General features: G+C 44.9%; 1 protein-coding gene across 2 annotated transcripts in view; it reads left to right on the top strand.

The window, feature by feature from the left end:
- Positions 1 to 26,564, top strand: part of LOC120945084 (solute carrier family 26 member 6-like) — a 45,098-nt gene that overhangs the window by 12,949 nt on the left and 5,585 nt on the right. For both annotated transcript variants that reach the window (XM_040358947.1, XM_040358948.1), the window contains exons 5-18: positions 309 to 475; positions 4,371 to 4,535; positions 7,225 to 7,377; positions 9,615 to 9,697; positions 10,503 to 10,650; positions 12,551 to 12,664; positions 12,873 to 12,950; positions 15,398 to 15,493; positions 16,768 to 16,874; positions 17,436 to 17,505; positions 19,483 to 19,575; positions 21,922 to 22,035; positions 23,092 to 23,160; positions 25,559 to 25,744. In XM_040358947.1, the coding sequence (XP_040214881.1) occupies positions 309 to 475; positions 4,371 to 4,535; positions 7,225 to 7,377; positions 9,615 to 9,697; positions 10,503 to 10,650; positions 12,551 to 12,664; positions 12,873 to 12,950; positions 15,398 to 15,493; positions 16,768 to 16,874; positions 17,436 to 17,505; positions 19,483 to 19,575; positions 21,922 to 22,035; positions 23,092 to 23,160; positions 25,559 to 25,744 (1,643 nt within the window). The remainder of the gene's footprint in view (positions 1 to 308; positions 476 to 4,370; positions 4,536 to 7,224; positions 7,378 to 9,614; positions 9,698 to 10,502; positions 10,651 to 12,550; positions 12,665 to 12,872; positions 12,951 to 15,397; positions 15,494 to 16,767; positions 16,875 to 17,435; positions 17,506 to 19,482; positions 19,576 to 21,921; positions 22,036 to 23,091; positions 23,161 to 25,558; positions 25,745 to 26,564) is intronic.

Below are 26,564 nucleotides of genomic sequence, written 5' to 3' on the forward strand. Positions count from 1 at the left end.
GCTATACCATCGGAATTGCCGCTGGATTCGACCGCTAGCGGTGCGGTATTAACCCCCGCTATCGGCCGATAAAGGGTTAATACCGCCCGCAATGCGCCTATGCAGAGTCAATTGCAGCCACCCACACTATTGTCAGAGACACTCCCCAGCAGCAGCCAGAATATACAATAACCAAAGCCTTGGAGAGACCCAAGAAAGCCAAACTATCGATCAGGTTTAAAGCCTGGCAATGTTACATTTCTATAGACACTCCTGCTTGGGACAGGGTGGCTACACATTTTTAAACTCTGTTTGTTTTTGGAATACAGGAACATTTGCTGTGGTCTGTGTCATGATTGGCAGTGTTACAGAATCCCTGGCACCCAATGAGAATTTTATGAGAGGAGAAAATGCAACATTTATTGACACGGTAGCCAGAGATGCGCTAAGAGTGGAGCTGGCCACAGCACTGGCATTCCTTGTAGGACTGTTTCAGGTGAGCTGCTATCACAGGGAAATATTGGTTTTGCTGATTCTCTGACTTATGCCGCGTACACATGATCGGTTTTCCCGTCGGAAAAAAACCTTGGTTGGTTTTTCCGACGGAATTACGCTCAAGCCTGTCTTGCATACACATGGTCACACACCAAATTCCGCCCGTCAAGAACACGTTGACGTACAACACATACTACGAGCCGAGATCAATGAAGACAGTTCGGCTCTTCTGCTTGATTCTGAGCATGCATGCTTTTTTGCGCGTCGGAATTCCATACAGATGAACGTTTTTTCCGCTAGGATTTTTTTTCCGTCTGGAAAATAGAGAACCAGCTCTCAAACTTTTGCTGGCGGAAATTCCGACAGAAAAAGTCAGATGGAGCATACACACGGTCGGAATTCCCGCCCAAAAGCTAACATCTGACTTTTTCAGACGGGAAAACCGATCGTGTGTACGCGGCATTACAGATATTGCCGTGGCTGACATTGGATCAAAGAGTCATGCCGTTAGATCAACCTTTTCATGTGGTTATCGTGAACTTACTTCTTATATGATATGGGTCGTTGAGGTTGATGAAGCAACCAAGTCATTTTATTTATGGATCTTCTGATGGCTCAGAAGGCAAATTTACTCATCACTATCTGGCTCAATGCTAAAGTCTATCGTTTATACCTGTGATCCTTCTCCTTTTCTCCTCCTCCTCTTCTTCTCTCTCTCTCCTTCTCTGCTTCACCCTTTCTTTCTCTTCTCTGCTTCTCTTTCTCTTCTTTTTCTCCACTTTTCCTTTACCCCCTTTCCTTCTGGTTCTCTTTCTTCTCCTTTTCCTTCTCCCCTTCTCCTTCTCCTCCTTCTCTACTTATATCCCTTCTTCTTTTCTTCTCCTCCCCTTCGCCTATTCTCCATCTCTTCCTCCCTTTCATTCCTTCCCCCTTATCCTTCTCCTCTTTTCCTTCTCTTTTTTATTCTTCTTCTCCCCCCTTCTTTGTTTCTCCTTCTCTCCTACTCCCATTCTCATTCTCCCCTTCTCCTTTTCTCCTCTTCTCTCTCTCTCCTTTTCCGCTTCACCCTTTCTTTCTCTTCTCTGCTTCTCTTCTTTTTCTCCATTTCTCCTTCTCCCCTTCTCCTTCTCCTCCTTCTCTACTTATATCCCTTCTCCTTTTCTCCTACTCCCCTTCTCCTATTCTCCATCTCTTCCTCCCCTTCATTCCTTCTCTCCTTCCCCCTTATCCTTCTCCTCTTCTCCTTCTCTTTGTTATTCTTCTTCTCCCCCCCTTCTTTGTTTCTCCTTCTCTCCTACTCCCATTCTCATTCTCCCAATTCTCCTTTTCTTTTTCCTCTTCTTCTTCATCTCCCCTTCTCTTTCTCCTTCTCTCCATCTCTGTCTCTTTTTCCTTCTCCCCTTCTCCTCCTCTTTTTCATTCTCATTCTCCTTCTCCCCATAATTTTTTCCTTCCCCTTCTCTCCTCTTTTTCCTTCTCCTTCTCCCCATCTTCTACCAATCTCCTCAGGTCTCTAAGGCCTCGTACACACGATAGGATAGCCAGAGAACAACGGTCTGAAAAACCATTTTCATTGGTCAAAACCGATCGTGTGTGGGCCCCATAGGTTATTTAAAGGATCACTAAAGGAATTTTTTTCTTTAGCTAAATAGCTTCCTTTACCTTACTGCAGTCCTGGTTTCATGTCCTTATTGTTCGTTTTTGCTTTGAAGTGGCTGTAATTCTGCTCTGATCTCCACACTTCCTGGTTGTCTTTTTCCTTATAACCACAGTACTGGGAGCTTTTCACTGTAGGTCTAAGCTGTCATTACTGTGTGTCTAAAACTTAACAGAACCAATCAGATTCATTTTAAAAACAAAACACTTCCCTGGATTTGTTTGTTTTTGTTCTGTGTGTCTCTCTAGTTCACAGGAACTTGAAACCAGTTTAAAAGTGAAACTAACCTACAGGCACATTATATTATTGATTTTTTATCTATTTGTAATCATTTTTAAAAGGAATCAGTTAACTTTTATGTCTCTATACCCTGTAAACAGTCATTTCAGCAAAAACATTTTTTTCCTTTAGTGACCCTTTAACCTTAGGTTAAAAAAATAGGAATTTGCTTTAAAATATAACCGATGGATTGCTAAGGGTAGGTCGAAACCGATGGTTAGTAGGCACGACCATTGGTTAAAAAACCCGCGCATGCTCAGAATCAAGTCGACGCATGCTTGGAAGCATTGAACTTCGTTTTTTTTCAGCACGTCGTTGTGTTTTACGTCACCGCGTTCTGACACGATCATTGTTTTAACTGATGGTGTGTAGGCACATCAGACCATCAGTCAGCTTCATCGGTTAACCTAAGACAACGGTCCTTCAGACCGTTGTCCTCTGGCTAACCCATCGTGTGTACGAGGCCTAAGAATTATTTGTTGTTCCTCACTAGGGTCTATATACATGGCAATATATGAATTCTGTTGTACCAGGACATTAAAGGAGAAGTCCAGCCTGAGCTTTTTAGGCTGGGCTTCTCCTCTGGGTCACAGACGTGCAATTAGCTTTGCACTCCTGTTAACTGTTTTCAGTGGAGAGCGGTCTGAAGTCCGCTCTCTGCTGACGTCACTGCTTTCAGTCGGGGCAGCGCGTCATCACGACTTCCAAGTCGGGATCCGTCAGCTGCCCTGATTCATGGCAGTCTCAGCATCTCAGCGAGCCGCTGGCTGAGACAGCCTCTCCCCGCCCCTCCACTGCTCGGCGCTCCAATAAGCGCTGAGAAGTAGAGCAGAAGCCATGCTGACTGATTGACAGTCAACATGCCTCTGCTCGGGGAGGAGTGAGAACGGAGCCATCGGCGGTGTTCGGTGGCTCGGTTCTCAGTGCAGAGACGCCGGGGGACAGTGGCAGCATCAGCCTGATGCTCCATCCACCGAGGTAAGTATGAATAGCAAAAAAAACAAAACCCATACTTCTCTTTTAAGGCTGGATTCACACCTATGGCATTTCTAGTGCTTTTTGCATTTTGCATATTTGCACTACAGAAAATGTTCCATGGGAAACCATGTTAAATGGACTTTAGAGCAAATCTACAAAATGCAAAAAGCACAAAAAATGCATAAATGTGAATCCAGCCTTAGGTACACTTTGTTTTCCTTTTTCTTGGCTCCTCATCTCTATGCCTTCCACCCATTAACCCAAGTCTCTTCACCCACATCCATTTTAGAACTGTGATACATTTTGCATTTTCACGCTAGTAGATGAAAGTTACTTCCATCCTGTTCAGGCATGTACTGGCCATCGAGACTACCGAGAGTTTCCCGGTGGGCCGATGGCTCAGTGGGCCAGTTTCAGCGACAGCCAGTGGCATCACTAGGTGGTGGCTTTAGGGGCCAAATATAAGGCCCATAGCCCCGAGTCCCATAGCCCCCAACCACAGGGTCGCGACCCACTATCGGGTTGTGGTCTCTCTGCAGCTGTGCGGTGGGCAGCATGGGCGAGCCGGAGAGCGGGCAGGCAGCACTGAAGAGTTGGGCAGGTGAGAGAGCAGAGAGAGATGACATCATCTCTCACCGCCTGCCCTGCATCACCGCTGTTCCCTTATCACTGTGCAGCCACGGGCAGCAGAGAGATTACATCATATCCCACTGCCCGCCCTCTCTCTGGTGACCCTGATGTAAGTGGGGGGCTCTCTGTGGACCCTGATGTAAGGAGCGGCTCTCTGGGAACCCTGAAAAAAAATCTGTTTATACTTACAGTGGAATGTTTTAAATTATTTTTTTTGCGCAATTGCTTATAGTTTATGTACTGTTTTTGTGCGTGTTTGCAAAATTAAAGTGGGCTGGTCTGGATGAAGTCCAGGGCCAAATTCTTGTCCCAGTCCATCCCTGATCCTACTGACACAAGTCTTGTACCATAGATCGCACTTGGCCTGATCCAGTTTGGATTTGTGGTGACGTATCTCTCGGACCCATTGATAAGCGGGTACACCACAGCGTCAGCAGTCCATGTGTTGGTGTCACAGCTCAAATACCTCTTTGGAATTAAAATGACCCAGAGAACTGAGCCACTGTCATTATTATATGTAAGTACAGGTCTCACCCTCAGAAGTGGCAGTGAACATACATGAACAGATTTTCTCCACTAGATATTATTATTGCTCTGTATTGGCATACAAATAAATATTACCATAGTAAAAAATATTAGGATTTCCTACTCTATGTATTTCTTCTTGCAAACAAGTCCCGCCCACTGTACATCTCTTCATCAACACTAAAGAACTGTTTTAGCAGGCAGTGGGCCAGATTCAGAGAGATGCGCACATCTTTCTGCTGGCGTAACGTATCTCCGATACGTTACGCCGCTGTAACTTTGGGCGCAAGTTCTGTATTCAGAAAGAACTTGCGCCCTTAGTTACGGCAGAGTAACGTATGTGTTTTGCGGCGTAAGGCCGCCTAATTCAAATGGGGATGTAGGGGGCGTGTTTTATCCAAATTGCAGTTGGCCCCGCGTTTTTGACGTATTTTTTGAACGGCGCATGAGCCGTCTGTAAAATATCCCAGTGTGCATTGCTCCAAATTACGCCGCAAGGACGTATTGGATTCGACGTGAACGTAAATGACGTAAAGCCATATTCGCGAACGACTTACGCAAACGACGAAAAAATTTCAAAACTGGGCGCGGGAACGATGTCCATACTTAAAGCGGTGTTTCACCCTGCAGAACAACTTTTTAGCATAAAATTCGGCATAGTAGCGCGAGCTACAGTATGCCTGTCTTAATTTTTTTATCCCCGTACTCACTGTGTAATCGTACATAGAAGATTCCGACTGCCCGCGGGGAATGGGCGTTCCTTTCAAGAGGGAGGGTGATTGACGGCCGGCTCTGGCACGTCACGCTCCCCGAAGACAGCCGGAGTAGGTCTCGGCTCTTCACGGCGCCTGCGCACAGACTATGCGCAGGCGCCGTGAAGAGCCAAGCCTATTTCGGCTATTTCCGGAGAAGCGTGACGCGCCAGAGCCGGCCGTCAATCACCTTCCGTCTGGATTGGAACGCCCATTCCCCGTGGGCAGTCGGAATCTTCTATGTACGATTACACAGTGAGTACGGGGATAAAAAAATTAAGACAGGCATACTGTAGCTCGCGCTACTATGCCGAATTTTATGCTAGAAGAAAAAAAAATGTTTTTTTTTTTTTTTATAGGGTGAACCCCCGCTTTAACATTAGCTACGCCTCATATAGCAGGGGTAACTATACGCCGAAAAAAGCCGAACGTAAACGACGTAAAAAAATGCGCCGGCGGGACGTACGTTTCTGAATTGCCGTATCTACCTAATTAGCATATTCCTCGCGTAAACATACGGAAGCGCCACCTAGCGGCCAGCCTGAAATTGCAGCCTAAGATACGACGGTCTAAGACACTTACACCTGTCGGATCTTAGGGATATCTATGCGTAACTGATTCTCTGATTTAGGCGCATAGATACGACCTCCCGAACTCAGAGATACGACGGCGTATCAGGAGATACGCCGTCGTATCTGTTTTCTGAATCTGGCCCAGTGTGTGCAGGTCATGAGTGCAGAGGGTATAGTAGGCAGAATTATGTGTAGTAGAGGAGTGCAGAGGGTATGACAATGGGCAGTATGTGCAGTAGAGGAATGTGGAGGAGATAAGGGGGGCCGAGGGCCCCATGCCACTAAGGGGCCCCATGCCACTAAGGGGCCCCATCAGGGTTGCCAGACTCAGTAAAACCAGGGACAGTATGTAAAAATCGTTGTTATTTTTTAAATCCCAAGATTATGCTGCCCCGCCTCTCCAGTACCTTTTCAGTGTGTGTATGTATACAGTATACTGTGTGTGTATATTGTGTGTCTGTGTGTGTATACTGTGTATGTTTACTGTATGTGTGTGTGTGTGTGTATACAGTGTGGCCCCATAATCTATTGCCCGGGGGCCCCATGATCTCCTATTGCCCGGGGGCCGCATGATTTATCAGTCCACCCCTGGGTTAGGGTGACCAGACATCCCCAGTTTCAGGGGACAGTCCTTAATTGAGGACACTGTCCCCGGACCAAGTCTGTCCCTGGTTTTATCCCCAGATTGGATTTAATAGGGGGCAGGGGCAATTTCAAAGACAGTCAGTGCAGAATTAAAATAAAAAAATTGAATTGCACACCCCCACTCCGCCGCGCCTACTAGCATAGGGGGGTTGTATTTTTTCCCATTATCTGTGCCCCGTTCTGATGATCATGTGCTGGTCGGAGCGGAGGGAATATTTCTTCAGTTAGGGCGCATGCCCATTCAGCTTCGCTCGCATGTTCTTCTGCCTTGGCTCAAATCCTGGCCAGCCACCTGCTTATCTCCTTGCCTTCCCTGGTGGAGTGATCTTCCTCCGCTCCCCATCCAGTAGTAGCCGGGGCCCGGGGAGTAAGTCTTGAGAGGCTGTGAGGCGGGCGGTGACGGGCAGAGAGTCGCTGATTGTTACCATTACTAGTAAAGAAAAAATGTCCCCGGATTTCATTTTAAAAATCTGGTCACCTTACCCTGGGTAGATTAGGACAGTGTAAAGGAGAGGAGTGTGGAGGGTATGACAGTGGGTAATATGTGCAGGAGAGAAGTGCAATGGGTATGAAGGCAGGCAGTATGTGTAGGAGAGGAGAGCAGAGTATATGACGCGGGGGGGGGGGGGGGGGAGTGTGTAGGTGACATAGATTGCATTTTCAGGTCTGGGTATAATTCATCTTGTAACCATGTTGTCTTTTTTGTCTTCAGACGATAATAAAACTGTTCTCAAGAATTACCCAGACCAATATCGGCACGTTGGTCACCAGCGCTGTCTCCACTGTGGTCCTCATTCTGATGAAATTTTTGAATGAGAAGTTCGCCTCCAAGCTTATAATCCCAGTTCCCATCGAGCTGATCATGGTAAATATAACAGCAAACTAAAAGAGAACTCTGCCCTAAACAAAAAATCTCTTTTAGTATATTTAGGGAACACCAAGTAACTCTGCAGATTTCACCTCCTACCTTTGCCTCATATGTGATTAGAGGCAACTAGGGTTGTCCCGATACCACTTTTTTAAGACCAAGTACAAGTACTGATACTTTTTTTCAAGTATTCGCCAATACCGATACTTTCATTTAATGTCATGTGACAGTGGCACATATGTCAGTATTTTTTTTTTTTTTTTTTAAAAATTTTTTAAAATTTTTTACATTTTTTTTTATTTATAAATGTTTTCTTTTTTTAAGGGGGGGGGGGGTGGACCGTGTCAGTGTGTTTTTTATTTTATTTTTTTATTTTCTACAATAATTTTTTTTATTCTTTTTTCTTTCAGCCCTGTTGGGGGGCTTTGGTGAGATATCAGGGGTCTTAACAGACCTCTGACATGTCCCCTTTGAGACAGAGAAAGGGACTAGGGACACATGTTCCCCAGTCCCTTTCTCAGCAGCCTCAGCTGCGCTGGAAATGAATGGAGAGAAGACAGTGGCTTCTCTTCATTCATGAACTGAAACATTGTAATCACAGTTTACAATGTTTCAGTTATGTGAATGGACAGAGTCAGTAATCACTGACTCTGTACATTCAGAGCAGTAAGGAGCCGGATTTACCGCCGCTCTCCATCCTGACAGTTCCAGGGGGTGGAGGAGGAGCACGGTGGGAGAGAGAAACACGGCGGGGGACACGGAGGGAGAAATAAACATGGCGGGGGACACGGAGGGAGAGAGAAACACGGCGGGGGACACGGAGGGAGAAAGAAACACGGCGGGGGACACGGAGGGAGAGAGAAACACGGAGGGGGACACGGAGGGAGAGAGAAACACGGTGGGGGACACGGAGGGAGAGAGAAACACGGCGGGGGACACGGAGGGAGAGAGAAACACGGCGGGGGGACACGGAGGGAGAGAGCAGCACCTTTAAATCTATACAGCAGTGATTGGTGCTTGTAACTTCCCCAACGCACTGATCACCGCTGACAGTACAAGTATCGGGTGAAGCATCGGGAGCATTTGCCCGAGTATAAGTACTCGGGCAAATGCTTGGTATCGATACCGATACCGATACTAGTATCGGTATCGGGACAACCCTAGAGGCAACCAAATGAGGAAAGGACAACACACGCCTAGCGGGTTCCATCAGGCCATTTTTTTTTCTTGACAGGTCCTCTTAAATATGAGATCTGGGGTCAAAGAGACCTCACATCTCATATTTGGACTTAAATGCAATTTAAAAAAAAAAAATGTGTCGTTTGAAAAAATTACAACAAAAAAAGTCCCTTTAAGGCCCCGTACTCACGACCAAACATGTCTGCTGAAACTGGTCTGCGGACCAGTTTCAGCAGACATGTTTGGCCGTGTGTAGGCACGAGCGGACCGTTTTCGGGCGGATCGGACAGGTTTCCAGCGGACAACTGTTTCCTGGACTTGCTTTAAAACAGTCCGCTGGAAACCTGTCCCCCCGACATGTACGGTCGTCTGTACAGACCTACCGTACATGTCCGGCCGCCCGCCATCCCTCACATGCGTCGAATGACTTTGACGCATGCGTGGAAGCATTTAAAAGGCAGGCCCGCCCACGTCGCCGCCTCATTGTCGCGGCGACACCGCGGACACGCCCGCGTATTGTTTACGCGCGGAGTTCTGTTCGATGGTGTGTACATCGAACAGAAGTCCCCGGGCAGACATGTCCGATGAAAACGGTCCGCAGACCGGTTTCATCGGACATGTCTGCTCGTGAGTACAAGGCCTTAGACGTATGGGCGGAAGTGAAGTTTAGACGTCGCTTCCGTCCTGCTATGGTATGGAGACGGGTGGGGGCCAACTTGTCCTCACTCGTATCCATACCCAGCCACTGACAGGTCCCAATCGCCTCCGCCGCTACCGACGGCTCCGGAAAGTGGTCGAGCGGCGGGAGGGAGGGGGGCCTCTCACGCCGCCAATAACAGTGATCTTGCAGCGAATGCGCCACAGAGACCACCTTTATCGTTTACAAGGCCGACCGCTGAAAAGATGGATATCTCGGTTGTGGCAGACGTATATATGTACGTGAGCCGGTCGCTAAGTTAAATCCTTGAAGTAAACTGTCACCCGAAAAATATAGATAATCCATGTTTGTATGAAGAGGTCTTATACTGACTTATCTTTTGTTATTTCATCACCAGCTCATTGTCTGTACTGGCATCTCTTATGGTGTTGGACTGTATGACAAGTATGGAATAGAAAATGTCGGAGACATCCCTGTTGGGTACGTTGTACATAAATGACAGGTACTCTTTGTACAATAGATGCTATTTGTGTCAAGGTGACTATATGTGGATGTGCTCTACTTTGGTATACGTTCTTTAGTTCTTCAAGTTCAATGTTGAAAAAAAAGCCCTCCATCATACCTAGTATCATGTAAGAACTGGTCGGCAGTAGGAAACTTTTTAATGTCTGGAAGGCCATAGGTGAAGAAAATAGGGAAACATCTTATACTTCTTCAGAGCTTAAAGGGGTTGTAAAGGTAAAAAAAAAAAATCCTAAATATCTTCCTTTACCTTAGTGCAGTCCTCCTTCACTTACCTCATCCTTCCATTTTGCTTTTAAATGTCCTTATTTCTTCTGAGAAATCCTCACTTCCTGTTCTTCTGTCTGTAACTCCACACAGTATTGCAAGGCTTTCTCCCTGGTGTGGAGTGTCATGCTCGCCCCCTCCCTTGGACTACAGGAGAGTTATGATGCTCTCTACTTTGCAGATAGAGAAAGGAGCTGTGTGTTAGTGGGTGTCCTGACTCTCTTGTAGTCCAAGGGAGGGTGCGAGCACGACACTCCACACCAGGGAGAAAGCCTTGCATTACTGTGTGGAGTTACAGACAGAAGAACAGGAAGTGAGGATTTCTCAGAAGAAATAAGGACATTTAAAAGCAAAATGGAAGGATGAGGTAAGTGAAGGAGGACTGCACTAAGGTAAGAGAAGCTATTTAGGGGAAAAAAATACCTTTACAACCCCTTTAAAGGCCCATACACACGATCAGACTTTTTGACAACAACGGTCCATTTTTGTTTTTCAGCCTAAAGGTTCCCATGTTACCTGACTTCAGCCTGTTCAGAGACATTCTTGGAAACTCATTCGCTATTGCCGTGGTGGGATATGCCATTACTATTTCTTTGGGAAAAGTATTTGCTTCTAAGCATGGCTACAAGGTGGACAGCAACCAGGTATAGTGGATCATTTGCCCCAAAAAGTTAAAGTGGAAGTTCAGCCAAAACCTAAACTTACTCCCAGCCCAATTCTAATCCTCATCTATCTAACCCTGTAAAGAAAAGATTGTTATATAGTCTAAAGCTGCTCCAGTCCAGTGACTCCGGTCCCAGGCTCCGCTGTCAGTGACAGCTCCGGTGTAGAGCAGTGATAGCTGACCAAAGATGCCCCTTAGTAAGTCTATGGGTGCCATCATCTCCTATTGGTTTTGTCAGCTTTCTCACTCTACACCAGTGGTCTCCAAATTGCAGCCCGGGGGCCAGATGCGGTCCTTTTCCTGCTTTTATCCAGCCCTTGGGGCACTATTTCATCCACTGATACCAACAATGGGACATAGTTTCTCCTACTGACACCAACAAAGGGGCCCAATGACACCAACAAATGGGCCCAATGACACCAAGGATGGGACACAATTCCTCACAATGACACCAAGGATGGGACACAATTCCTCACAATGACACCAAGAATGGGACACAATTCCTCACAATGACACCAAGGATGGGACACAATTCCTCACAATGACACCAAGGATGGGGGACAATTCCTCACAATGACACCAACAACGGGGTACAGTTTTTCTCAATGACACCAACAACGGAGTACCGTTTTTCTCAATGACACCAACAACGGGGTACTGTTTTTCTCAATGACACCAACAATAGGGTACAGTTTTTCTCAATGACACCAACAACGGGGTACAGTTTTTCTCAATGACACCAACAACGGGGTACAGTTTTTCTCAATGACACCAACAACGGGGTACTGTTTTTCTCAATGACACCAACAACAGGGTACAGTTTTTCTCAATGACACCAACAACGGGGTACAGTTTTTCTCAATGACACCAACAACAGGGTACAGTTTTTCTCAATGACACCAACAATAGGACCCAATGACGGGGCACAATTACTCACACTGAAGCAATAGGGCATTCATTTTTCCCACTGATGTCGGGACCTTTTCGACTCCTACGGACCACTGTCCGGCCCTCGTAAACTCTGAAGGACAGTAAACTGGTCCTTTGCCTAGAAAGTTTGGGGACCCCTGCTCTACACAGAAGCGGCCACTAAAAACCGGACCGGAGCGTCTTGAATTCCACTTCCATTTCTCCCCATTTCATACCAGACCCTTATCCGAGCATGGGGGCAGGAAAAGGGGGGGGGATGGGACGAGTGGGCTGCATGTTCAGATAAGGGTCTGGTATGGACTTTTGGGGGGACCTCTCTCTATGTTTTATTTGCATTTTGGTGTGGGGTTCCCCTTAAAATCCATACCAGACCTGAAGGGCCGTCTATGGATTGGGGGGGGGGGGGGGACCCAACGCTGAACCATACCAGGCCACGTGCCCTCAACATGGGGTGGGGGTGCTTCCCGACCTGCTCATTAATAACCAGCTATTCTTCACATGGAATTCCATTAACAAATTTTGTAGGACTTAGGAGCGCACATTACAGGTCCCCGAAAATAAATACAAATTTAATAACAAAATTAAATTTGGATTCCTTTTCTGGTACCTGTAAGGTCCGCTCCTAAGTCCTACAAAATTTGTTAATAGTCTATATGGATGTGGTACCCCCTGGCCCTTTTTTCTTATATACACACGGAACTCCAATAGGTTAATCATTTTTGAACCAATCCGAATTTGAATCGTTCCCAAAATTTGGAATTAGTTGGAAAATTTATAAATGAATGCTGAAATGAATCAATGAAACAAAATTAGTGACATAACGAATTTATCCGAAACTAAACTAAACGCATTTTTAAGTTCTGCACACGTCTAATGAACAGAATGTAAAGTGCTGGGTAAATTGTTGGCACTTTACCAAAAACAAAGTATAATCCCTTCTTTTTTTGTAGGAGATGATCGCTATCGGCATCAGTAATTTTGTTGGGAGCTTCTTCCAGTGTTTTCCCATCAGTGCCTCTGTGTCTCGATCCGTGCTCCAAGAAAGTACCGGAGGAAACAGCCAGGTGGGTTACCTACGCAGGTAAGCGTGGAAATCCCACGCTCACAGTACAGATATTAGTCCTTATTCCTAAAAAAAAAAAAAAAAAAAAAAAAAGGCGTTAGGATCTATCTGGTTGGTACAGTTCATATAACTTAGTCCAAGGCTTATTATTTTATTCTGAAATCCAGGATGTGATATGATTTTTTTATTCTTTGGTTGTTTGCAAACAGGTAGCCAGCGCCATAGCATCATTTGTGATCTTTGTGATCATCCTCCGGGCCGGGGAACTCTTCCAGGACTTACCAAAGGTAAGCAAACGGATATAAAATAAGGATAAACAGGTGTGTAGGCACCACAAGCCAAGACTAAGGACTAACTTACGAAACGCGTAGGGTGTTTTTACAGTGTTACACATGTCTTTTCAATAAAGGAATACTATTTTCTGGATGTCATCCTGAGTGCCAACCATCATTTTCCTTATAAAATATGGATGATGTGCATAGTCACAAAAGCAAATTGCAGTCATATTCACTGTAGCAGTCATTGCTATAGTCACTGTGGTAGTGATGGATACTGTATGTTAGTGATGGTGCATGATTCTTTTTATTTATTAAATATGATATGACAGTGGGAAGCCAACACATTTCGGGGGCTCACCAATTCCCTGGTGAGAGAAGCCTATCCAGATGCACTATACCCACTCTGGCTAGAGTGGCGATGAAAAGTTGTCGTTGGAAGCAGGACTGTTTCCAGTACCAGTTACACCTGAATCTGTCACCTTCCATTCCTTCTATCCCTTCACCTTTCTACTATTTACCATTTGTACCCCATTGGGTAATAAAAGCACAGAAAAGACATCGACAGTGTGGACATTGACGTTATTGCAGCTCTCATCCAGTACCCTAGACGGCAGGAAGAAAGAGGTAACGTGCCGCCCGAATCAAACCAGCAGCTCCTTCGGGGGTATAGTGCTACATAAATATAATAAATAAAATAGTGTGGTGCTATTATTCTAATACATTTCCAGGGACTCTTTTAACCACTTAAGGACCGGAAGATTTGCCCCCTCAATGACCAGGTAATTTTTTGCGATTCGGCACTGGGTCGCTTTAACTGACAATTGCGCGGTCGTCCGACGTGGCACCCAAACAAAATTGGTGTCCATTTTTTCCCCACAAATAGAGCTTTCTTTTGGTGGTATTTGATCACCTCTGCGGTTTTAATTTTTTTGCACTATAAACAAAAAAGTGCGACAACTTTGAAAAAAAAGTATTTTTTACTTTTTGCTATAATAAATAATATATATATGCGGCGGCGTAACGTAAATTACATACGCTACGCCCGCACAAGTTTAAGCCGCCGTATGTGAATCTGGCCAATTATATATAATTGGCCAGATTCACATACGGCGGCTTAAACTTGTGCGGGCGTAGCGTATGTAATTTACGTTACGCCGCCGCAAGTTAGAGAGGCAAGTGCTGTATTCACAAAGCACTTGCGTCCTAAGTTACGGCGGCGTAGCGTAAAAGCGTATCTCGCTGATTTACATATTCTAGGCGTAAATCAGCGTACACGCCCCTAGCGGCCAGCGTAAATAGACAGCTAGGATACGACGGCGTAGGAAGACTTACGCCGCTCGTATCTTAGCAACATTTAAGCGTATCTCAGTTTGAGCATACGCTTAAATGTAGGAAGGAGCGGATTCAGAGTTACGATGGCGTACCTACTGATACGCCGGCCTAACTATACCTGAATCTGGCTAAAAATCTTCAGTTTAGGCCAATATGTATTCTTCTACATAATTTTGGTTAAAAAAAAACACAATACGTGTATATTGATTGGTTTGCACAAAAGTTATCATGTCTACAAAATAGGAGAAAGATGTATGGCATTTTACTAGTATTGGCAGTGATCAGCAATTTTTAGCGAGACTGCGACATTGCGGCAGACAGATCGCATACTTTTGACACTTTTTTAGGACCAGTGACATTTATACAGTGATCAGAGCTAAAAATTGACACTGATTACTGTATAAATGTCGCTGGCAGGGAAGGGGTTAACACTAGGGGGCGTTCGAGGGGTTTAAGTGTGTCCTGGGGAGGTGTTTCTAACTGTGGGGGGCAATGTACTGACAGGAGGAGGAGCGAGAGATCGCTGTTCCTGATCACTAGGAACAGCAGATCTCTACTCTACTCTACTCTCTCTCTACAGAACGTTTTTTTCCCACACATGTCAAAATTGCAAAATTGTGCTTAGACATTTAGACTTGTTTTACCCTTAGAGCACAAAGGGCAGAGCTTTTTTTTCTCAGAAAATAGGTGCAGGAACTCAACCACGACCCGTTTAGATTTCACCAACAGTAGAAGAGTCTTAAAGGGGCATTAAATACCAGAATTGCATTACATACAGAGTGCAGAGTTCAGGGGGGTTACACACAGAGTGCAGAGCTGTCTCTTGTAAACACAGAAACCAGACTTCTGTGATTACAAGTGATTGTGGTGAGCAGGTACCAAAGGGTCTGACCCAGAGGTGGTGGAACTGAGTTCCCCCAAGTTCCCCCTGAAAAAAAGCCCTGACAAAGGGGTTATAACGAAACTCTATTAGCGCTTTATGTCTAATTGTCCCGGTCAAGACTTGGCCTAATAGTGATGTAACTTGTGTTTTCAGAAGGCAGTCTTTAGTCCTCTTTTGACAGGTTTACTTTAAAATAATTTTGGTCTTTGGAGAACCTAACATAATCCTTTTGCTATTGCAGGCCATCCTAGCAGCAATCATTATAGTCAATTTGAAGGGGATGTTTAAACAGTTCTCGGAGGTCCGTGTCCTATGGAGAACCAATAAAATCGATCTGGTAAGAAATATTTCATATTCGTGCTTGGCAGGGGTTACAGGGAACCAAGATGATGGTATTTTGAATTAAACAGAAGAAAATAAGTATATACTCGAGTATAAGCCGAGTTTTTCAGCACATTTTTTTGTGCTGAAAATGCCCCCCTCGGCTTATACTCGAGTCACCTTTTTGTGCCTGATCTCCCAAACTTTTGGGGCCCCGTACTGGCCGACCGTAGGTCCCCTGGACCCCAAACTTGTAGCCCCACTCTTCCTCTACAAGTGTACAAAGTGGGTTGTCTGGGGGACCTACGGCCCGGGAACACAGATTTTTCAAACCTGGGCACCCCTTCCATAGACTCCCATGTTAAATGGTAATTTCTCTGGTGAATTTGGGGACCCGGTACCGGCCAGTTGAATGGTCCCCTGGACCCAGAACTTGGCACACATGTAGCCCCATTTCTCCTCTACAAGTTTTCAAAGTTTGTTGTTTTGGGAACCTATGGCTGGGGAGCACCGATTTTTCAAAGCTGGGCACCCCTTTCATAGACTCCCATGTTAAACGTCAGTCTAGTCATGGACACAGTGAGGCATGGGCACAGTGAGGCATGGACACAGTGAGGCATGGACACAGTGAAGCATGGACACAGTGAAGCATGGACACAGTGAGGCATGGGCACAGTGAGGCATGGGCACAGTGAGGCATGGGCACAGTGAGGCATGGAAAAAGTGAGGCATGGAAAAAGTGAGGCATGCAGATGGACACCCTAGGCTTATACTTGAGTCAATAAGTTTTCCCATTTTTTTGTGGTAAAATTAGGTGCCTCGGCTTATATTCGGGTCGGCATATACTTGAGTATATACGGTACATCGGCAACGTCCCTAAAAAATTGGGAGAAATGTTGCTTACCCCCTGTTGGCAGTTTGCTGCCCCCCTGCCTGATGGGACATTGCACAGGATATATATGAACAATAATTATGAGAAGAGTTGAAGCTGTTATAGCTGCAAAGGGCGGGGTCAACTCAATATTGAACCCTACGGACTAAGACTGGGATGTCATTAAAGTTCATGTAAAGGCAGGTGTCCCAATACTTTTGACAAAATAGTATATATACTCTGTGTAATATATATATAGTTATAATGATAGATTACATATAAATGAGGCAGACTCGATGGATCACTTGGTATTGTTTCAGCTGTCACCATTGTATGATTCTTCTACACAACCATGTAGCTATTTTCTTCATGTTCACAAGTTTTTAATGCTCTTGAGATCATTTTTTTTTCTCCTTCAGATTGTCTGGTGGGTGACTTTTGCAGCAACCATTTTGCTAAACATGGACATTGGCCTGGCAGTCTCTGTGACGTTTTCTTTGCTGACCATTATATTTCGGACACAGATGTAAGTACTGTAGACCCCGGGCCGGGGATGTCTTTAATATGGTTTGGGCCCTGGGCAAACATTTTTTTGGGGGCCCCCCTCCAGCTTATTTTGGGCCTGGCCTGGTCAATAAGACCTCACATCTCTCCTCCAGGCTGGAAAAAATGAGATCGGAAAAAAAAATTCACTGATCTCATACTTACCAGCCGCGATCGTGGCTTTGTTTACATCCGCGGCCTGGGCGTGACGTCATAACATCACGCCCGGCCCTCCGATTTTCATAGAGATGACTGGTGACCGTCTGGTCACCAGTCATCTCTATGGTCATCATCCGGTGGCGGACGATTCTTCCTCCGGGTCCCCGATGGCACGGGAGAGCCCAGGGAAGCATCGGATGGTGGTATGTCCCCTCCCGTCCCCTGTAAGAACGATCAAGTGGGAGAAAAGCAGATGAAGGCATTGTGAGAGATAATAAAGACCTGGAAGTGTTACATTGACATATTAGTTTGTATGTAGAGTTATCATTAAAAAATATATCTGATGTTATGTCCACTGGAATAAAATGGGACTTTTTTTTTTCAGGTCCAATTACTCAGTCTTTGGATTAGTTTACGGAACTGATGTCTACAGAGATGTGTCCAGGTGTCAGCAGGTAATTTGGTGGTTTAATCTTATCCTGGTATGCAGGGCCGCCATCAGGGGGGTACAGGCAGTACACCTGTAAGGGGCCCGGAGGTCCCCAGGGGCCCGGATGGCAACCCCCTTTAAAAAAAATATATATATATATATAAAATTATTATTATTATTATTATTAAAGGGCCCATAGGTCCCCAGGGCCCTGGATTGTAACCCCCCCCTTTTTTTTATAAAAAAAAAAAAATGTCTTTTTATTTCTTTTATATATATACATATATATATATATTTTTTTTATTAAAGGGCTCAGAGGTCCCCAGGGCCCCATGTGTCAAACCCCCCCCTTTTTTTTTATAAATGTTTATTTTTTATTTTTGTTTCTATATTTTTATTTATTTTTTTATTAAAGGGCCCAGAGGTCCCCAGGGCCCTGGATGGCAACCCCCCCTTTTTTTTTTTTATAAATGTTTATTTTATTTATTTTTTTATATATTTTTTTTATTTTTTTTTTATTAAAGGTCCCAGAGGTTTCTTTTTTTTTTATTATTTATTAAAGGGCTCATAAAAAAAAAAATGTGTGTGTGTGTGTGTGTATATATATATATATATATATATATATATATTATATATATATATATATTTATTAAAGGGCCCAGAGGTCCCCAGGGCCCCAGATGGCAACCCCCCCTTTTTAAAAAAAAATATATATATTTTTTATTTCTTTTTATTAAAGGGCCCAGAGGTCCCCAGGGGTGGGCAACCCCCCCCCCCTTTTTTTATATATATATATATATAAAATGTTGTTTTTATTTTTGTTTTATATATTTTTTTTATTTCTTTTTATTTCTTTTTATTAAAGGGCCCAGAGGTCCCCAGGGCCCCAGATGGCTACCCCCCTTTATTTTTTTTATAAATATATATTTTTTTTGTAAGGAGCCCAGAGGTCCTCAGGGGAACTTCCCCAATTCGTGGCACCCCCCCCCCCCACTTCTCAATTCACGCCCCCCTGCTCCTCAATTTTCTCAATTGGCGATGGCACCCCCCCGCTTCTCAATTCGCGGCAGCCCCCCACTTCTCAATTTGAGGCAACACCCCCCCAGTTCTTTGCTCCAGGGGGCCCATGCCTAAAGCTGTGTAAGGGGCCCCATAATTCCTGATGGCGGCCCTGTGGAAGAAAGCCATTGGTAAAAGAAAACCATAAGAAGTCCTTTTGCAGTTTGTGAGAAGCCATGTGGGGGACACAGCAAACATGTGGAAGAAGGTGCTCTGGTCAGATAAGACCAAAATTGTACTTTTTGGCCTAAAAGCAAAACACGACGTGGGGCGGAAAACTAACACTGCACATCACCCTGAACACACCATCCCCACCGTGAAACATGGTGGTGGCAGAAACATGTTGTTGGGATGCTTTTCTTCAGCAGGGACAGGGAAGCTGGTCAGAGTTGATGGGAAGATGGATGGTGCCAAATACAGGGCAATCTTAGAGGAAAACGTGTTAGGCCTCGTACACACGATAGATTAACCAGAGGACACCGGTCTGATGGACCGTTTTCATCGGTCAAAACCGATCGTGTGTGGGCCCCATAGGTTATTTAACCATCGGTTAAAAAAAAGCCAACTTGCTTTAAATTTAACCGATGGATTCCTAACCGATAGGTCAAAACAGATCGTTAGTATGCAAAACCATCGGTTAAAAATCCACGCATGCTCAGAATCAAGTCGACGCATGCTTGGAAGCATTGAACTTCGTTTTTTTTCAGCACATTGTTGTGTTTTTTATGTCACCGCGTTCTGACACGATCGGTTATTTAACCAATGGTGTGTGGGCGCGACGGACCATCAGTCCGCTTCATCGGTTAACCGATGACAAACGGTCCTTCAGACCGTTCTCATCGGATGGACTGATCGTGTGTACGCGGCTTTAGACATTTTTTTTATTATCCGCTATGCTTGTTTTTGGTTATGCGTGCTAAAATATACATTTTGTATTTCACAGGCCAAAGAGTTGCCAGGAATTAAGATCTTCCACTCTTCATCCACAGTCTTCTACGCCAACGCCGAGCAGTACAGCCAGGCTCTGTATCAGAAGGTAACACTAATGAGATTTCGCTACTTGGAAGGGTTTCTCCTCCTAAGCCGGCCATTCATCGATCGAAAATTCGGGCCGGATCATAAATTCGATCCATGAATGGGCACTGTGGTTGAACAGAAGTCAATTTACCGATCAACATCTGTACAACTTCCCTGTTGGATCAGTTTTTTTTTTTTTTGTTGTTCAACCTGCTGGTCGAATGAAATAACCGACCAATGTATGGGCAGCTTAAAGTTCCACTAAACCAACATCATAAAAACAACAACGATCAATAAATGGTGTATTCCATGCTGTTCATACTCACTCAGTCACAATGAGATTTGTTTTCTGTATTCTGCAAAAAACCTGGTGGATTCTGCTGCTCTCTATCTCCCCCTTCTGTCCATGTCCCCCAACTCAGCGAGGGATTTTGCAGCTGTGGGGATAACTCTGCACATGCTCAGTTTTCAGTGAGTTTCTATGCTGACAGCAGTAAGAATAGCCGGCAAAACTGTAATCCTTGAAGTGTCGTTTTATTGGTACATCAGAGTCAGTGTTGCCAACCGTCCGTATTTTTACAGACAGTTCGTAAAAACAGGCACCTTTTTCCCCCGTTCGTAAATGTCCGTGGTTGTGGGAATGTGCCTGTAAAAATAGCCGAGATCGGATCGGCTTGGAACTGCACATGGAGATTGGAGGCAGGGGGTGATGGTGGCTGAGGTGGCACCTCAGAGGGGGGTGGAGGCAGGGGGCAATGGAGGCAGGGGGAGATTGGAAGCAGGGGGAGATTGGATGTAGGGGGAGATTGGAGGCAGGGGGAGATTGGATGTAGGGGGAGATTGGATGTAGAGGGAGATTGGATGCAGGGGGAGATTGGAGGCAGGGGGAGATTGGATGCAGGGGGAGATTGGAGGCAGGGTGTGATGGTGGCTGCGGTGGCACCTCAGAGGGGGGTGGAGGCAGGGGGCAATGGAGGCAGGGGGAGATTTGAGGCAGGGGGTGTTAGTGGCAGGGGTGATTGGAGGCATGGGGTGTTGATGGCACTGCAGAGAAGGATGGTAGCACCGCAGAGGGTGGGGGATGGAGACAGGGGTTCTTGGTGGCACCGCAGAGGGGGATAGAGGCAGGGGGCCTGGGGGATGGAGGCAGGGGGAGATTGTGGCACCGCAGAGGGGGGTGGAGGCAGGGGGTGATGTGACTAAATAATTTGCCCTTATACCAAAAATAACAAAAATATGTTTTTTTACCTTAATATCTACCTTAAATCACATTTCTATTTGCCTAGCGTACCAAAGTTTTCAAAATACTGAAATTTGCACCTAAAAATGTAATTTAGTAACTTTTGTGAAATGCCAGTAAAAATGTGGCTGCGCCAGTACATTTTGGGGGTCGTGACAGTAAATTTCAATCTGGTAGGTTGGCAACACTGATCAGAGTGACAATAAAACAATAAATCTGACGCGTTTCGGCAATAGCCTTGGTCGTATCTGAAACGCATCAGCTTTATTGTTTTATTGTCACTCTGATGTACCAATAAAACGGCACTTCAAGGATTACAGTTTTGCCGGCTCTTCTTACTACTGTTGCATTGGAGTATGTTGGGACACATCGAGCCTCGGCACCTGTGAGTGGACCTGGTGTATGGATTGGGTTGTCCTTGCAGAGAGCGCTGTTACCTTTCTTCTTTTTCAAGTTTCTATGCTGAGCATTTCCTCCCTATCACATCTGAGCAGCCCATGTGACTATAAAGTCACACATGTGGGTGTATTGTGGTAAATGACAGCCCACTCCCTCCTCCTCCTCCATGCCCACTAACCAGATAAACACAATAGGGGCAGGATATTACATGTAGATTGATGGAGGCTTCACCTCCCTCTTATTTTAAGACACAGGCTGGAGGGGAGTGGCACAGCCTGTGACTGGCAGAAATCCGCCCCACACTGTATTATCGCCTAAAACATAATAAAATACTTCATGTCAAATATATATTTGTATGACAATTTAAAACACTTTATTGATATTGATTATTTATCTGTATCCTAAAGGCTGTTTTTTTTAACATGTGACCAGCAGCAGAGGACTAGAAGCTCCTCCTGCTTATGTTTCCCTGCAGACAGGCTGGGTCATGTGACCGCTGTAAATGCATTAGAAAAAAGGTAGATTTTTTTTAAATTAAAATAATTAAATTGCCATCATCCACAAATACAGAATAGATCATGTTAAGTAAAAGTGTGCGTTTCCCCCGAGCGCAGGAAATAGGATATTCCCAGGATTTTCAGGCAAAAATAAAGGGAAAAAAGGGGAAATGAACTCAACCACCACATCTAAGGAGTCATTTTCCATTTGTCCATCCTTTTGTGACAGTGCGGACTTGATGTTGAAAGACTCATCGAAAAGAAGAGAAAAGCCTTAAAGAAAATAAAGAGAAGAGAAGAGAAAGCTTTGAAAAAAGCGAAGAAGGGAAATGAACCTAAAGAGGTAAGCAGAGATTGGATTTTTTTTTTTTTTTATCATTGTCCCATTAAAAAAAAAAAATCTTATTTATTTATTTTAATTAATTGTCCCTTAAAAAATGTAAACTCTTATTTGTTTTAATTAATTTTACTTTCTTTTTTTTTTAGCATTGTGCCTTTAAAAAAAATCGTATTTATTTTACTTTCTTTTTTTAACATTGTCCCTTTAAAAAAAAGTTCTTATTTATTTTATTTTACTTATTTTTTTTAACATTGTCCCTTTTAAAAAAAAAAATCTTATTTATTTATTTTAATTAATTTTACATAATTTTTTTAACATTGTCCCTTAAAAAAATTAAAACTCTAATTTATTTTAATTAGTTTTGCTTTCTTTTTTTTAGCATTGTCCCTTTAAAAAAAAGTTCTTATTTAGTTTATTTTACTTTCTTTTTTTAACATTGTCCCTTTAAAAAAAAATATATGTATTTATTTATTTTAATTAATTTTCCATTGTCCCTTAAAAAAAATTAAAGCTCTTATTTATTTTAATTCATTTTACTTATTTTTTTTTAGCATTGTGCCTTTAAAAAAACAATCGTATTAATTTTATTTAATTTTATTAAATTGTTTTAACATTGTCCCTTTAAAAAAATAAAAATAAATGAAATCTCTTTTGTAAACTTTCCTTGTGACAGTAATAGGTGGTGACAGGTACTCTTTATGGAGGGACTGGGAATCTAAAAGACCCCAAATCCCTCCTTTGCACTTAAAGTATTCAGATCGGCAAAATCAGCATTTCTGAATACTGTTATATATATTTTTTTTAGCAGAATAAAATGGCGATCGTTGCAAATAGGTTGGGGGGGGGGGGGGGGGTGGGATCCGGTGACCCCCTTATTAAAGGGGGCGTCCAGATTACAATGAGCCCCCTGCCCACAGACCCCCACAACCAGCGGCCAGGGTTGTCGGGAAGAGGCCCTTGTTCCCATCAACATGGGGCCAAGGTGCTTTGGGGGGGAAGCCCCCCCTTGGCCATGCCGACCTATGAGATTAATGTACCGATTTACTTCCCCTGCCACAGATCTCGGGGCATGACAATCTGGGGTTTGATCGTCTGGAACTTGGAAAACTTGAATATGAGACAGAAGAGGTGAGATTTCCCCCAATCCTTTCTTCCTTCAGCTCTGCTCCTGCATGTTTTATTGCCCATGTTACTGTAGATATGGAACCCTAAGGCTCCATTCACACCTGCGTGTTTTTAAGAAACGTGCAAAACCACGTCATGCTTGCAGTGCCATTTTATTGTTATAAAGTCAATGGACTCAAATCGCACTGCAAAGAATCGGATGCAATTCCTGTCCAAATCGTATGCACTTTAACGCAACGCTCCTGTGTGGACCCAGGCTGAAGTCACTATGATAAGGCTGGGTTCACACTGATGCGGTGCGGAGGGGGGGGGAGAACCGCATGTGATTCAGACAGGAATCGCACCGCATTCTTGTTCAAATCACATGCGATTCTTTTTGTATGGGCTCAAATCGCACTGCAAAGGTATCGGTTTCAGTTATCGGAGCAAATGCAGGAGCTTAGGGCCAGATTCACAGAGATCTGCGGCGGCGTAACGTATCGTGTTTACGTTACACCGCCGCAAGTTTTCAGCGCAAGTACCTGATTCACCAAGCACTTGCGTGTAAACTTTCGGCGGTGTAACGTAAAGCCGTCCGGCGCAAGCCCGCCTAATTCAAATGGGGCGTGTACCATTTAAATTAGGCGCGCTCCCGCATGCTCCGTGTGAAAATTTCCCGCCGTGCTTTGCGCGAAATTACGGCGCCCCGACGTATTTTTTGAACGGCGACGTGCGTTACGTCGTTTCGTATTCCCGGACGTCTTACGCAAAAAAAAAAAAAAAAATTGAAATTCGACGCGGGAACGACGGCCATACTTTAACATGGCTGTTCTAAATGTAAGCCATGAAAAAGCAGGCTTATGTTTGCGACGGGAAAAACCGACTAGCGACGACGTGAGAGAATGCGACGAACGTGCGTACCTTCGTGGATCGCCGTAAACAGCTAATTTGCATACCCGACGCTGGAAAACGACGCAAACTCCACCCAGCGGCCGCCGGAAAATTACACCTAAGATCCCGAAGGCGTACAAAGCCGTACGCCTGTCGGATCTTAGCCAAAAGCCGTCGTATCTTTGTTTGTGAATGACAAATAAAGATACGACGCGGCAAATTTGAAAGTACGCCGGAGTATCAGCAGATACTCCGGCGTACTTTTTCTGTGAATCTGGCCCCTAGTACCAATATCCGTGCAACCCTACTGTGTACTATTGACATCTTCTCTGTTGTTGTTTTTTTTTGTTGTTTGTTTGTTTTTTTCTTTTTTACTAAAACATTTGGGGCCAGATTCAGAAAGATCAGCGGATCTTTCTGCTGGCGTAACGTAAATCATTTACGTTACGCCGCCGCACGTTTTTCAGGCAAGTGCTGTATTCACAAAGCACTTGCCTGTAAAGTTGTGGCGGCGTAGCGTAAATTACCCGGCGGAATTCAAATTCGGCGGGTAGGGGGCGTGTATCATTTAAATGATGTGCGTCCCCGCGCCGAACGAACTGCGCATGCGCCGGCCGCGACTGAATCCCAGTGCGCATGCTCCAAATGACGTCGGCAACTCGTCATGCTTTCGACGTGAACGTAAATTACGTCCTCGCGAACGACTTACGCAAACGACGTAAAAATTTCAAAACTCGGCGCAGGAACGACGGCCATACTTAACATAGGATACGCCGCACATACCCCTCATATAGCAGGGGTAACTATACGCCGGAAAAAGCCGAACGCAAACGACGTAAAAAAAAAACGCTCGTTCGTTTCTGAATCGACGTAAATACTAATTTGCATCTTCCTTGCGTAAACAAACAAAAGCGCCACCTAGCGGCCAGCGTGAAATTGCAGCCTAAGATCCGACGGTGTAAGACACTTACATCTGTCAGATCTTAGGCATACCTATGCGTAACCTGATTCTATGAATCAGGCGCATAGATACGACGGACGGACTCAGAAAAAACGACGGCGTATCAGGAGATACGCCGGCGTATCTCTTTTCTGAATCCGGCCCTTCTTTTTTACTTTTTATTCCATTCTTGGTTGCATCTCTGCAACCAAAAATGGAAAAAAAGTAAGGCTCGGTTTCCACTTGTGCGACTTGACATGCGACTTGGGACTGCAAAGTCACATGACAAGTCATACCCCATGATTTCCAATGAGTACCGTTCATATCTCTGCGACTTCAAGTCGCAGCGACATCAAAGTAGTCCCTGCACTTTGACGCGACTTGAGGACCAGGACCTCAAGAATACACAGGCATCGCTTCAAGTCACATCAAAATCGTGAGAAAAAATTGCGGTAAAATTGCGGTAAAATCGCGGCAAAAAAAAACGCTGCAAAATCGCGTGACTTTTGGGTTGCAATAGTGGAAACAGAGCCTAAATAAATCCGAAGACTAACCTATCATCTTTTTCCCCCTTCCCGCTCATAATGATAGAACAAAGAGCAAGATATGACTGAGGGCTCCATCATCGTCGTCCCCGGCCAGGCGACCAGCGACGAGCGCGGTGGGAGGAGCCTGCTGCAATCTCTGGGTTTGGACAAACCAAATTTCCACTCTGTGATCCTGGACTTTTCTGCCGCGAATTTCGTAGATACCGCCTGCGTCAAAGTGTTAGGAAAAGTAAGTTCATTAAATCCGGAAATGTTCCCAGAGGATGTTTTCCAGTATCATAACCTGTGGTCGGCGCCGTCCTAATTGCAATACAGCACTGCGTTATTTTAACTGACAATTGCGCGGTCGTGTGACGCTGTACCCAAATAAAATTGATGTCCTTTTCCCACAAATAGAGCTTTCTTTTGGTGGTAGTTTTTTTTTCTTTTTGCTATAATCTGAAAAATTGCGATAATTTAAAAAAACAATGGCCCAGATTCAGGTAGAATCGCGCAATATTTGCGTGGGCAAAGAGCAAAAATTTTTCTCTGCGCCCACGCAAATATTGCGCTTTGCCCGCGATTCACGGAGCAATTGCTCCGTAAATTGCGCGGGCGATATGTTAATCAGCCGTGCGTAAGGCTGCCTAATGTAAATGATCCCGCCGGGGGCGGGAATCATTTAAATTAGGCGCGCTCCCGCGCCGAGCGAACAGCGCATGCTCCGTCGGGAAACTTTCCCGACGTGCATTGCGGCAAATGACGTCGCAAGGACGTCATTTGCTTCTAAGTGAACGTGAATGGCGTCCAGCGCCATTCACGGTTCACTTACGTAAACGACGTAAAATTTGAACGTCGCGAGCGGGAAGCGCAGCTATACTTTAGCATTGGTTGCGCCTGCTATTAGCAGGAGCAGCCTTATGCTAAAGTGGCCGTACGGAAACTCCGTACCTTGCGTGCGCAGGGCCCGCGCAACTTTTGTGAATCGGTGGTAGTATGCAATTTGCATACTATACGCCGATCACAAAGGCCGCGCCCCCTAGCGGCCAACGCAAGAATGCAGCCTGGGA

This window comes from Rana temporaria, chromosome 7 (genome assembly GCF_905171775.1).
Source record: "Rana temporaria chromosome 7, aRanTem1.1, whole genome shotgun sequence".
Lineage (NCBI taxonomy): Eukaryota > Metazoa > Chordata > Amphibia > Anura > Ranidae > Rana > Rana temporaria.